This window comes from Hydra vulgaris, chromosome 09 (genome assembly GCF_038396675.1).
Source record: "Hydra vulgaris chromosome 09, alternate assembly HydraT2T_AEP".
Taxonomy (NCBI): Eukaryota; Metazoa; Cnidaria; class Hydrozoa; order Anthoathecata; family Hydridae; genus Hydra; species Hydra vulgaris.
Window position 1 is genome coordinate 24905536 of NC_088928.1, and position 13324 is coordinate 24918859.

Sequence of the window (13324 nt, forward strand, 5' to 3'; positions counted from 1 at the left end):
GTATTCACTCAGAGGTATGCGGAGTGTTGATTGTTACAATTTTTATGTTGCTTAGATTCATTTTGATAAAATATTATTTTCAAACTTTATGGTACTTGGCAAAATTTTGCAAATTCGGCGAATTTTGAGAAAAGATAAGTTTTTTTACTTATCGATAAATTGAGTAATACTCGATATTATATATCGATAATCGAGTAAGTTAGTAAGAATTTAAATCTGAGTGAAATAAAAAGTTTTACAATTATCAATTGTCTTTTTTTATGCGTATAAACTTAGGACAAATTGCTAACATAGACCTAATAATTTTTTTTTAGTTTCATTCAAAAAACTGAAAAAAAACAACAAATCTTTCTAAAACCTAGCTAATTGTGTCACTTTGTCAGAGGTTAAGTTCAGCAGATTTGAAAAAGATAAATAAAACTGAACTCGAACACAAAGAAACAACTTAAAATATAAAAAGTATTTTTTAGTTCAATATGTAGTAAACAAAAATATATTTTGGAATTTATCTTTAGTATGAATACAATCAATTTAATTTAAAAAAATAGCAATTTTGAAGAGGGTCACTATTGAGCACTGCCTGATTTTTATAGAAAGTTGCTCTTAAATCATTAATATAAATGAGTTATAGGAGTGGTCCCAATAGATAAGAAACCCCATATGTTATACTTATATTAGTCGTTTTACCATCATTGTAAGGAATGTGTTTTTTATTGTAAGAAATGTGTTGCTTTTTATTGTAAGAAATGTGTTGCTTTTTATTGTAAGAAATGTGTTGCTTTTTATTGTAAGAAATGTGTTGCTTTTTATTTGACAAATAAAGCTTTTAAACCACGAAAATTAGATGTTTTATACTATAGTTTTATAGTTATATAAATAAAATGCAATGATCGGATGTCAAAAGCCTTACTGAGATTAGACCTAATATATATTTATTTTCATCAAATGATTTAGACAATTTAAATGTATTATCAACAAGATGAATAGTTGATCAGTAGAATGCCTTTTTTTAAATCTAAATTGCTTATTGCTTGCTTAAAGAATATTGTTTGCATCTAAAAGGTAATGCAATCTTTTATACATGTGTTCTAATAAACTTTAAAAAAGTGGTAATACGGAAATAGGTCTGTCAAGTGCCATCTCCTGATTTTAGTATTGGTATTAACTTTGCAACTTTAACTTTATCAGGAAAGATTCATTGCTCTATATGTATTATTAGAAAAGATTCCTTGTTCTCAAGACAGCCTAAATATATACAAAACTTGATTTTTAATCAAGATATTAATTTAATTACTACATTCAGAGGCAATTTTACGGGTGAGTTGTGGGGTTGTACCCGACCCTCCGAGAAGGTAATTTTCAAGTTATAGTCGGGTTTTTTTACGAATTTTGTTAGCTAGTCGGGTATTTGACACAAATCAGTCGGGTAAATTTTAGTTTTGAGGAGCTTTTTGGTGTCTTGGACATGTGCTAACAAATGCTTAGTTAAACTAATTAGAATTGAAAGCGTCGTCAAAAATTTAACAGTCGTTTATAATTATTTGGAAAACAACTAATATTCATACTTTTTCTGCCATTATCTCTTTTAAAGTTCTAAAACTATTAAAAACGGAACTTTCAAGAATTCTTTCTAACATTTTTAATATCGCTTTCTTAAATGGTATTTTACTAGAAAACTTAAAAACTGCCAAAGTTATACCTATTTTTAAAATTGATTCAAAACTATTTACATTCAAAACTATAGGCCAATTTCCCTCTTCTCCAACATTGATAAAATTCTTGAAAGGCTAATGTTTAACCGCTTATACGAATTCTGCAATGAAAATAAACTGTTTTTTGAATTGCAATTTGCACATTCGAACAAACTACTCTACATCACTTGCTTTACTAAGTCTAACAGAAACAGTAGAGGGTTTTGGGGGAAGGGGGTGCCATTGGGATAGTAGCCCCCCCCTCCTTTTTTTCAGAAATTTTTTTTTGTAAATTGATTATTGTACAAAATTGGACTATTATACTGACGAATGAAATTGACTATTATACGTATATGAACTTGATTATTACACTAAAGGACAAAAAATTAAAAAAGAGAGTTACTTATAAAGGAAAATATGCGGACCTTTTTTTTTTTTCTAAGACCATTTTAGCCCCCTCCTTGGCGAGTGACAAAACCCGCCCTTGAACAGAAAAAATAAAAGATTATCTGGATGAAGACTTTTTTTTGATGTGGTGTTTTTATCGACCTTCAAAAGGCATTTGATAATGTAGATGTTGACATTCTACTTCATAAGCTATCCTACTATGGTATTAGAGGAGTTTCAAATTCCTAGTTCAAATCTTTCTTTACTAATAAACTCAATTAGTATCCATTAGTGGGGTGAGCTCAAACCTGAACGATATCAAAGTAGGTGTTCCTCAGGATCTGTCCTGTTTCTACTGTTGCTGTTTCTTATTTATATAAATGATATGTCTAAAGCTTTAAAATTTTCAAAAGAGTTCAACTCTTTGCGTATGACACAGAACTTCTTTATTTTAATAAGTCTATAAAAAAAATCAACAAATATGTTAACTATGACCTTAAAAACTATGCAACTGGCTAAGTGCTAACAAAATTTCCCTTAACTTCAAAAAAACTGAATTTATTTAATATTATTTAAAAGTCGTCACAAAAAATTAGAAGAAATTAAGTTAAATTGGAAAAAACTTTAGTGCAAAAACTTGTAAACTACTTTATTTCACTCTCACCTCACATATTGCCTTCTATCATGGAATCAAAACATAAGTAGTGTAAATTGCCTATTTACTATGCAGAAAAAAGCAGTCAGGATTATTGAATTTCTACCAAATAATTCACATACATTCATATCTTTTAACGCATTACAAATTTTAAAAGTACTTGTTATACAACATGTAATCAAAATTGAAAATTGTTTATTTATTCATAGCTGCCTAAACAATAAACTACTTCCTACATTTAATAAATAATTTACTCTACACAGTGCAATTAGCTGTCGACTTATCAGAAATTCTTGTAAAGGTGCACTGAGTGTGCAAACATATAATACAAAATCCTACGGTAAACATTCCTTTAAATACTCTGCATTAATGGACCAGAATCAAATTCAAATTAAATTAAAATCAATTACTTTTAACAAAATTAAAAAATATGTCCTCAAAACCAAATTAAAGTACTACATGTTACGTCAAGATAAATAGAAACAACAGTTGAATCACTGGTGATAAAAGATATATCACTATAGAAGATATATAAGATATAAATATGAATGTTGACTAATAGCAACCTTCTGAGTGTGTATTATTTATTTTATTTGCATTGTTTTTTTTATTTTGTTTTGTTCATGGTCGCTCTCCTCGATTTAGCCTAGCTATATGAGAGTGAACCATCCAGAATATAGACTGTACATATATTTTTTGTAACTTATAACATTCTTATGTAAAACATCTATATTTCTGGTAAATATATTGCTTTTTGTTATTTGTTGTCGTTATTGTTGCTGTCTTTCAAAATTTTTGTTATATTTGTATTTTCGTAATTGGCTACTATAGTAAAACTTTTTTTTAGCGTTTTGTAATCGTCACAAATAACGATTAGTTTTTTTTTTAATGAATTTTCTCCATAAACGTTGCCTTTTTTGGAAACTTTTTTGATTCTTGGTATAATCCACCAATTTTGGAGAGTTTTTGTTTTAATAAGTTTAGTTGTTATTTGGATTTATTTTAGTGGCATTAAAGTACGTGATGAAAATTATCATAAGTTTCATCACGTACTTTAATGCCATATCATAAGTAGTGATGGTCTCCTAGGACCCGATAATTTGGCTATTTTACCGGGTACCCGGAATCGGCTATTTTGTTGCAGTACCCGGCACCGGGTATCTTAAAAGAGATTTTTAATAAAAGTTAACCTTAAGTGCTATAACTATTAGTTTAATTGGTACTTTAAATTATGTCGAAATATTGTGAACAGGATTGCTCTTAATTTAACCTTCAAACAATAAACTTTTTGATATAAGTCTAAGAGTGTTATGGAGTTGATAACCACAAAGCCCTATTTATTCAATATAGATGAGTCTCACTTAAAATAGTTTTTAAAATATACTTTTGAAAAACAATCAGAGTACATTGCAAAAATGACACTGATTTATACGGGTATTTTAATAGCTTCTTTTTATTGTGTGACAGAATTTTTTTCACAAGAGAATTTTTAGAAGTTAATAGAGTTAATTTTAATTTAAAACCATTGATGTTTTTGGCATTAAGGACATCAGACGGTAAGTTATTCCAAATATTAACAAACTTGAGGGAGAAAGAATATTTACGAACATCGAGTTTACACATTATTTAGCGTAATTTTACTTTGTGACCTCGAGTGTAAATATAGTTTTTTATTAAAAAAAAACTTGATATATTTAGTAAACTTAATTAGTGCAAATAAATCAGAGTTATTTTGCAAAAACAATTTACTGCTAGAGATTTCACCAGCTTTAATTCCGCTCTTTTAAATATGGGATCGTCATTAAAATTACGCAACGCAAAATATATTTAAAAAACAGAAGTAGGAGATATTAAACTCTTTTACGCGGCAATTTTCATTAAATTTAATGCAATTTTCGTTAAACTTAATTTTCATTAAACTTAATTAAAATTAACAATTTTCATTAAACTTAATTTCATTTAACTTAATAAAAGATTAAATTAGCTAATTTAATCTTTTATTTGAATAAAGACTCTTGATCTTTTTTTTTTGAATTAAAACTTTTGATCTTTTTTGTTTTGTTTTATTGTGAAAGTTTTCGTTAGTAATTTATGGACAATCCCTATGAACTCGGTGCCGGGTACCTGGGAATCGGGAACTCGACATAAACTGGTTCCATCTCTATTCATAAATTAAAAAATTATCATTTTTTTAACATTTTCAGTTTTCAAATTCGCAGTTGGAGAATACAATGCCAAACCTATGAAAATAATGATTTTTACTAGGTTCTCCTTCGTTGGAAGGAGAACATCTGGCAACTCAAGGAAAGTGGTTAGATATGTCAGTGAAAAATATTCCAGTTTCACTTTTTATGTTTTTGAAATTAATTGAAGTAGCACTACTTTTTGTTATTCGAGTTGGTTATTTATAATAGGAATGAAACCATTTTAACATAAAATATTGAAAAAAAGTTCTGACGTCTTTATTTTTGTTATATTCAATCAAATCTAAATTCTGATCGCTCAAAGTAAAAGAATTTGCCACATAATTCTTCGTTTATAATTAAACGTTAAACTTGTTTGTCAAATGTTTTTTTAATACAAGAAGACGATCTATACGACGTTACAACTGCGTTTTTGCATGTTTTGTTTATAACTTAATTCAAAATCCTGCGTCATTGCAAAATTTAAGTAGCTTGAAATCTAAATAATTGTGGATAAATGCATAATCCTCTACCTGTTTTTTTACAACCCTCCACTTGTTTTAAAGTATTTTTTTCAAGTTTAATGACTACGGTCTCTAACTTGATAAAATACTTTACAATTATTAGGTGAAAAATTGTTTTCAATTTGCTTATCTCAGCACTATGTTTATATTAGACATAATTTAAAAGTTCCCTGTGGTAAGGCCAAGATTGGGCCGAAGTTGGACCGACGTTGTTACATCGGTTAAATGTCGGCTTGATTTATTATATCGTCTAAGCGTAGGCTAAGCATCTGTTGGTCGCCAAATAAGTACATTTGTCGGCTAACAAACATATAGCCGACGTTCACCGATAATGTTCGATTTTTTATTATTAGGTATAAATAAAAAACCGAACGTATAATTTTTTCTAATTTTAAAAATGGCAATTTTTAAATTGTCAATTTTTTTTACTACATTATTTGGTAAATTTATATTGATTAAATCATTAATCAATTGGTTAATTGATTTATGAATTAACAAAACTTTAAATCAATAGATTTATTAAATCAAAGATTGATCAGTATACTAATAATATATTTATATAGTATGAACTAAACTTTGATGGTATAAAAAGTGATTAAAGACTTTAATTACTTTTTATATCATCAAAGTTGCATAAACAATAAATTTAATAAAGTTATTGTTTATGCATCCCTATATACAAAAATCGTAGTTATATATATTATTAAATAAATATAATTACGTGATATATATATTCGTAATTATATATATTATTAAAAATATATATAATAATAACAATAATAATATTTTTTAGTTTTTATTTGCTTGTAATTACCATTTGCTTGTGCACTACGATTGTCGTAGTGCACAAGCAAATGGTAATTAGTTACATTTTAGTTTTATTTCATTATAGATTTTAAAGCTTTTATATAACTTTGATGATACATGTTACTTTGTTTAAATTTAATTTAATTTGAATTAGTTTGATTTTGATTAAATTTGATAACTATTAAAATTAATTTAACCAATTATAAATTAATTATAAGTAAAGGTTGTGGTTTTTTTTTTTTTTGTTAGTTACAAACTTAGTGTTGTACTGATAATGCTAAAGAGCTATAAAGTTACATTTTGATTCTTTTAATTGGGTGTTTTATTTAATACAAAATACATATTTTAATTATTTAAAGTAAATAAAGTTTGTGATATTTGATAAGTTTATTATTTTTTTAAGAATATATACAAGTATTTGTATAAAAAAGTTTTTATAGAAAATCATTTTATAGACAATGCATTTGAGAGGATCAAGCCCTGATTGTAATGATTATATATATATATATATATACATATATATATATATATATATATATATATATATATATATATATATATATATATATATATATATATATATATATATATATATACACTAGCATGCAAAAGTCTTTGGTTGTACTCAATATTAAGAAAAATTTTTTGCTTTCTTATGTCTTGAATCCGTGAAATGGCAAGTTACCTAAAATATGTTTTAATTTAATTAATTACTCATGTAAATAATATGTAATAAAAATATTTATTATAAAATACAAGTTTTATTACTGAATATATATTGTAGACGGGTTTTTTTTGTGTAATTACTAAATATAATTCTTAATTTTAAGTCTGTTTTGGAAAGTTCTATCTATGTATAAAAGCAAAAGTCTGCTCAGTTTAGTATAATAAAAGTCTTGAGTTTGATCCAGTGAGTTTGTGTTTATTGAGTTGATAGTATATTTCGTGTTTAGCATTTAACGTTTTCTCAATTATATTTTGAGTAAATTGCATTATTTAGAATATTAATATTTATTTAAAATACAAGTTTTATTACTGAATATATATTGTAGATGGTTTTTTATGCGTAATTATCGAATATAATTTCTAATTTTTTATGCATACTAACAATTTGATCCTGTTTTTATTTTAGCAAGACTTGTGTGTTATATATATATATATATATATATATATATATATATATATATATATATATATATATATATATATATATATATATATATATATATATATATATATATATATGTATATATATATAAATTAGTAAAAAACACTTATCTAACTTTTATCTTCTACTTTAAGATTCACCATTGCTGGATCATCAGGAAGAGTTCTCTTCCTGATGATCCAGCAATGGTGAAACTTAAAGTAGAAGTTAAAAGTTAGATAAGTGTTTTTTACTAATTTATATATATATACATATATATATATATATATATATATATATATATATATATATATATATATATATATATATATATATATATATATATATATATATATATATATAAAATGGTTTTAACTATTCTAAAAACATGCTTTCTTTAAGTTTTAATTCGAACTTATTAGATGCTGAATCCAAAACAGAAAAACGCTTTTCATTTAATTGCATAAAACAATTTTCATTACCATGGAGATGTTTATAGATATGTGATTTTTTGTCTCTCTTATAATGTTCAGTTATCCGTGTCTTGAGATGGCAAGTAGTTTCTGGTATGAACAAACAGGTCAACCATGTCCAATTGACACTTTCTGTTTAGTTATTACTTTCTATGTATTTTTTTTTTATTATTTTTTTTTTTTATTAACCTATTCTTTCGTCACTTCCTATTTGTTTTCTAGTATGACTTGTTATTCTTATAATAGTTTTTGTTGTTTTTTTGAAATTAAATTAATAGTTTGTACACAGATAATTACATTTTGTATTGGTATTGAAAAAATCACCTATATAGGTATTTAAACAAATTTAAAAAATTAAACTTGAACTAAAGATGACTATTGATAGTCGAAACTTGTATTGTTTTGTTTAGAATTAATAAAATGGTTTTATTAATTAAAAAGTTTGTCTTGTTTATTAAAATACTTACATTTTTGTGCTAAAAAGAAATTTTGGATATATATATATATATATATATATATATATATATATATATATATATATATATATATATATATATATATATTAGTATTATTATTATATATACTTCAAGTATAAACAATATCATCTAGTTATTATATTCTTTTATTTTTTCATGTCTATAGTTTTCCCTTATTTTGGATTCATTTTTAACCATTGAAGTAGTGTTAAATTTACATTAAAATTAGCTCCTTCAGATATGTCTTATTTTTACTTTGTGTCTCTATTTATTTTTTGTATATTATATTTATATTATCATTAGTAATTTTTATTTTGATTGCAATGTTTGACTGTTTTAATAATTTGTTATATGACTCATCTTTAGATTTTAACTATTTTAGCATAGTGCTCTCTGAAGAAGTGTCTCCTATAATAATAAGAATACTATATTTATGACAAAATTATATATACTTCTAGTTAATATAGTAGAATATATTTTATACTTTGTTTTTATTGATGTATTATTTTTAAGATTGTTGAATGCAATGGTTAGTATAACACCAAAGAAAATATTGATTTCGGTTTGCATCTCCTAATTTTAAAAGCATAAGTAAATTTTTTATTATTATAAAGCGTGTACACAAAATAAATGTGAAAGTAGAAAAACAACAATTAAAAAAAAGTACTCCTCAATTTTTATTTCGAACCAAGTAATAATTTTAATACAATAAAATAAGAAGATCAAACATTAAAAAAAATTTCATTATTCCTGTGGAAATCTAATAAAATTTCGAGCTTTTGTCTTAGTGGTATCCATAAGCTTGCGCACAGAATAAGAATCAAAACTATTTGATGCTTTTTTAAATGATATTTTAATATTTTTTTAATATTTCTGCAAAGCTTTTTTGTTTTTTCATTTTTCTTTTAATAATAGCCCAGTACTTTTCAATAACTCTCAATTCTGGGCAATATGGAGGATTTTATGTTTTAGGCACAAATTTCACATTATTCTTTTTATACCATTCCATAGCTAGTTTACAATAATGAATTGAAGCTAAATCAGGCCAGAACACAGGTTATTGTGTGATTTAATGAGAGGTATAAGGCGTTTTTGTAAACATTCTTTAACATATATTTGACCAGAAAGTGTGGACTGAGAAATATAAGGTGCTGATTTTTTGCCACAACTGCAAATAGCTTGCCAAATCAAAGTTTTTTTAGCGAATTTGTCATGTTTTGTGTATTTAAATTCCTTATCTGCTTTTCCTCTATATTTGTTAATATAATAAACAGCACCATGAATTTGTTGATGATCGTACTTGATATAGGTTTCATCGTCTTTAATAATACATAAATTTTTAGAAATAAAGTTGTTATATAACTTTCTGCCATGAGTTCTTGCACTTTTTTGTTGAGTTTCAGAACGATTGGGCACTTTTCGTGCTTTGATAGAATGAAAACCATGTTTGTTTCTAACTTTTGCAACTAAACTATGAGAAAATCCATATATTTTTGAGCGCTCCCTTAGTGAAAGGCTTGGGTTATTCTTAAAACTGTAAATCAGTTTTCTAACTAGTTTTATATCTTTAAAACCTTCCTTTCTTCCACCACCAGATTTGCGTTTGATCGATTTTGTTTGAGAAAAACGTTGAATAACATGACTAACGGTGTATGGATGTATTTGCAACAAATTTGCTATCGAATTGTAGCTACTCAGGAACGGATCCAGGCTGTAGCAAGTGTAGCAAATGCTACAGCCAGTCTTTTTTCTCTTTTTTTTTTTTTTTTTTTTTTCATACAAAAGAGAAAAATAATTTAAATAAGATAATAATTAAAAATAGATAAACCAGTAATTAAAATGCGGCACTTCAAAAATTTATTCAAAACTGAGCCAAGTTGACTATGTTACGGAAATATTTCATTTTTAAAAAATAGAATGCTTCACAGAAAAAACCATGTTTTTATCAGGTTTTGTCTTACATGCCCATAAATTTTTAAAAGAATGTCAAACATTTCGCTGCGTATCAACTTAAATTGAACTGGGAGTTAAATAAAATGGCAAATGGACTGTAGCAACTGTAGCTAAAGTCAATTTGTCATAATTTGAAACAACTCTATACATACCCCCGATAATTTTATATATATTGAGCCTATTTACGTCCAATTTTTTTATTAACAAGGAGGTCTTACGTAGTGACTAAAAGTCATCAAGCTAGAACCTGTAGCAAAAAAAAAATTGTGTAGCAAAGACAGAAATTCTGTAAAATATCCACTCTCCGTTAATAAAACTTTTTTTAATAAAGTGGGTAGCAAACATTAAATGAAAAGGTTTTACAATTATAAAGATTAAATTAAATAGCACCGTCTGTTGGTTTATTTATTTAGCTTAATATAAAAATGGTGGAATTTGTTTATGTTTATGAAAAAGGGTGAAATGTGTTTTTTGCTGTTCTACGAGTTATCATTGATCGATGATTTGACTTCTTCAATTGAATAGGTCAAACGATTTAAAAACGTTTTAAAAAATTTATAGATTTCCCAGAGACAAAGAAAAGAAAACACGTTGGATAGAACGTTTACCTAATGCGAGTTTTAAAACATCTAGCAAAAGATGTTATATATTTGAAGGTTCTAAATTTATTTTGAAAATGTTGTGAAAACCTGTAAACATATAAATTCCTAATTTTTACTACTGTGATCAAAAAGTAAGGTGAATTTTTTATAAAATGAAAAATCTTTATTTATTCTTCCAAATCTGTATCGTCTTCCTCAAAATAATCCCCCCCCGGCCCCATTGCACTTTTGCCAACGTTTTTTCCAGTCTTCGAAGCATGCCGAAAAGTCCTCGGTAGGGATAGCCTTCAATGCGCGTGCCGATTCACGTTGGATCTCTTCAATGGACTCAAAACGATTTCCCCGGAGTGGTCTCTTGAGCTTTGGGAACAGCCAGAAGTCACACGGTGCTAAGTTGGGCGAATACGGTGGTTGTAGAGCAACATGGGTAAAGTTTTTGGCGAAAAACTCACAAAGAACCAGTGCTGTGTGCGAAGGCGCATTATCGTGGTACAAAATCCAAGAGTTATTGGCCCATAATTCTGGTCTTTTTTTGCGAATAGCTTCACGCAAACGTCGCATAACGCTTAAATAATATTCCTTGTTGACAGTTTGGCCAGTTGGAAGGAATTCGTAGTGCACGACACCACAATAATCAAAGAAAACAGTCAACATGACCTTGATTTTTGAGCGACTTTGACGTGGTTGCTTCGGTCTCGGCTCGCCTTTTTCACGGTATTCGCTCGATTGGTCGGTTGTTTCAGAGTCGTATGCGTAGACCCAAGTCTCATCACCAGTAATAATTTGTTTGTAGACGTCTTGATAGTCAGAAAGCATTGCTTCACACGTTTTAACGCGACGCTCTTTTTTTAAAGAAATTGAGAAGTTTCGGCACCAAACGTGATTTGAGTCTTCTGAGGCCCAAATGATCCTTCAAAATCGCTTGCACCGACCCAAATGATATTCCAACCATGTCAACAAGGTCTCGAATGGTTAACCAACGATTTGCAAGCACCAATTCTTTGATTTTGTTGATGTGGCAATCATCAATCGAAGTCGATGGTCGTCCGGAGCGTTCCAAGTCATCAACACGTTCTCGGCCTTCTTTGAAGTCTTTGTACCACTTGTAAACATTTTTTTGAGACATAGTCTCTTCACCGAAGGCCTTTTGCAACATTTGATACGTTTCAGCAGCAGAAATATCATTCAGCAAACAAAATTTAACAGCACTACTTTGCTCAACAAAATTAGACATCGTGAAAATCGCCGAATGCACTTTTGGTACTTCAGAAACAAGCGTAAACAAAAAAAAATAATTATGAGTTTGACATGTAATTTGGCGCAAATGTTAATGACATTCCTACCAACTTAAAAATAAAAAAGATTGGACGATTCGAATAAGGCGGGAAGTTTAAATTAAAAATTCACCTTACTTTTTGATCACAGTAGTATATGATCAAATTCGTTTAAAATCAGTAAGAAAGTCAAATAGCAAAGCAGAAGCAATTAAATGTGATAAAAATCTAATTTTAATATTCAATGAAAAACCTTGGTTAACTACAGATAGAACTCGTTTGTTGTTTGACTTTTGTCCACGTTATCAAAAACATACAAAATTATGGGCTCAAAAAGCAAAACCTTTTTTTTTCGATAATACTTACAATGTTCTTCTTAATCAACCCAAAAAATTTGAAAATATGAAAATATTTATAAATTGTTTTTATAAATTTATATAAATCGTTGAAGTGTCTATTTTAATTTTCAGATATTTTATAAGGTAAGCCATTAAATTAAGTATGTGTTTTAAAACAAACTTTGATTAAATAAAAAAATTGAATTTTAAACAAATTTTGATTAAATTTGTTGTTTTCATTTTCATCGACTGAGGATAAGGGTTCGTTGAGGGTTTTAGTCATGATTAAAAGTCATAAAAAACAAGTAAACTACCATTTCGTTAAAAGTATTCAGTTTGACTAGGTAGTTTTAACGTCGCGTAAATCAGGTAACGTTCTTCCTCTCTAAACGGATGAAAGAAGAAAGCAGTGGTAGGGGACCCCATGTACCACTACAAGCCACCGTACATCCAAGGCTGGCGCAAATGGTGTGTGATTCTCCCCCCCCCCCCTACTTTTACTGTCCTGTTGTACCTATTTTACTGTCGACAAATGTGAAAAGCGAGGACCTTTTTTTTTTTTTTTAATACCAAAAAATATTTATGGCATTTTTGCTACAGTCAATAAAAATCCTGAATCCGCCCCTGCTACTAGGGGCGGATTCAGGATTTTTTTTTGACTTTATTCAAAAATTTATAATTTTGTTTTATACTTGCGTTTTATATTTTATTGCTTAATCTTATTTTTCATAGAAATTTTACATGTCTTATTACATCATTCCGGTGTAAGTTTTAATGTAAAGATTTACGTCGGCTGGCCGATCTAAGTCTGTAG

The 13324-nt window shown here is 27.5% G+C and overlaps 1 protein-coding gene across 1 annotated transcript; it reads right to left on the reverse strand.

Annotated features, from left to right (window-relative positions):
* Positions 1–11727: 11727 nt before the first annotated feature.
* On the reverse strand, positions 11728–12132 carry LOC136085366 (protein GVQW3-like). Its single transcript, XM_065806667.1, has one exon. The coding sequence runs from the start codon at positions 12130–12132 to the stop codon at positions 11728–11730; it is 405 nt and encodes a 134-aa protein (XP_065662739.1).
* Between the last annotated feature and the right edge of the window lie 1192 nt (positions 12133–13324).

What these genes read in the sequence shown, in the direction of transcription:
- LOC136085366 (XM_065806667.1), bottom strand. Translation starts at nt 12,132, where the DNA reads ATGTCTAATTTTGTTGAGCAAAGTAGTGCTGTTAAATTTTGTTTGCTG.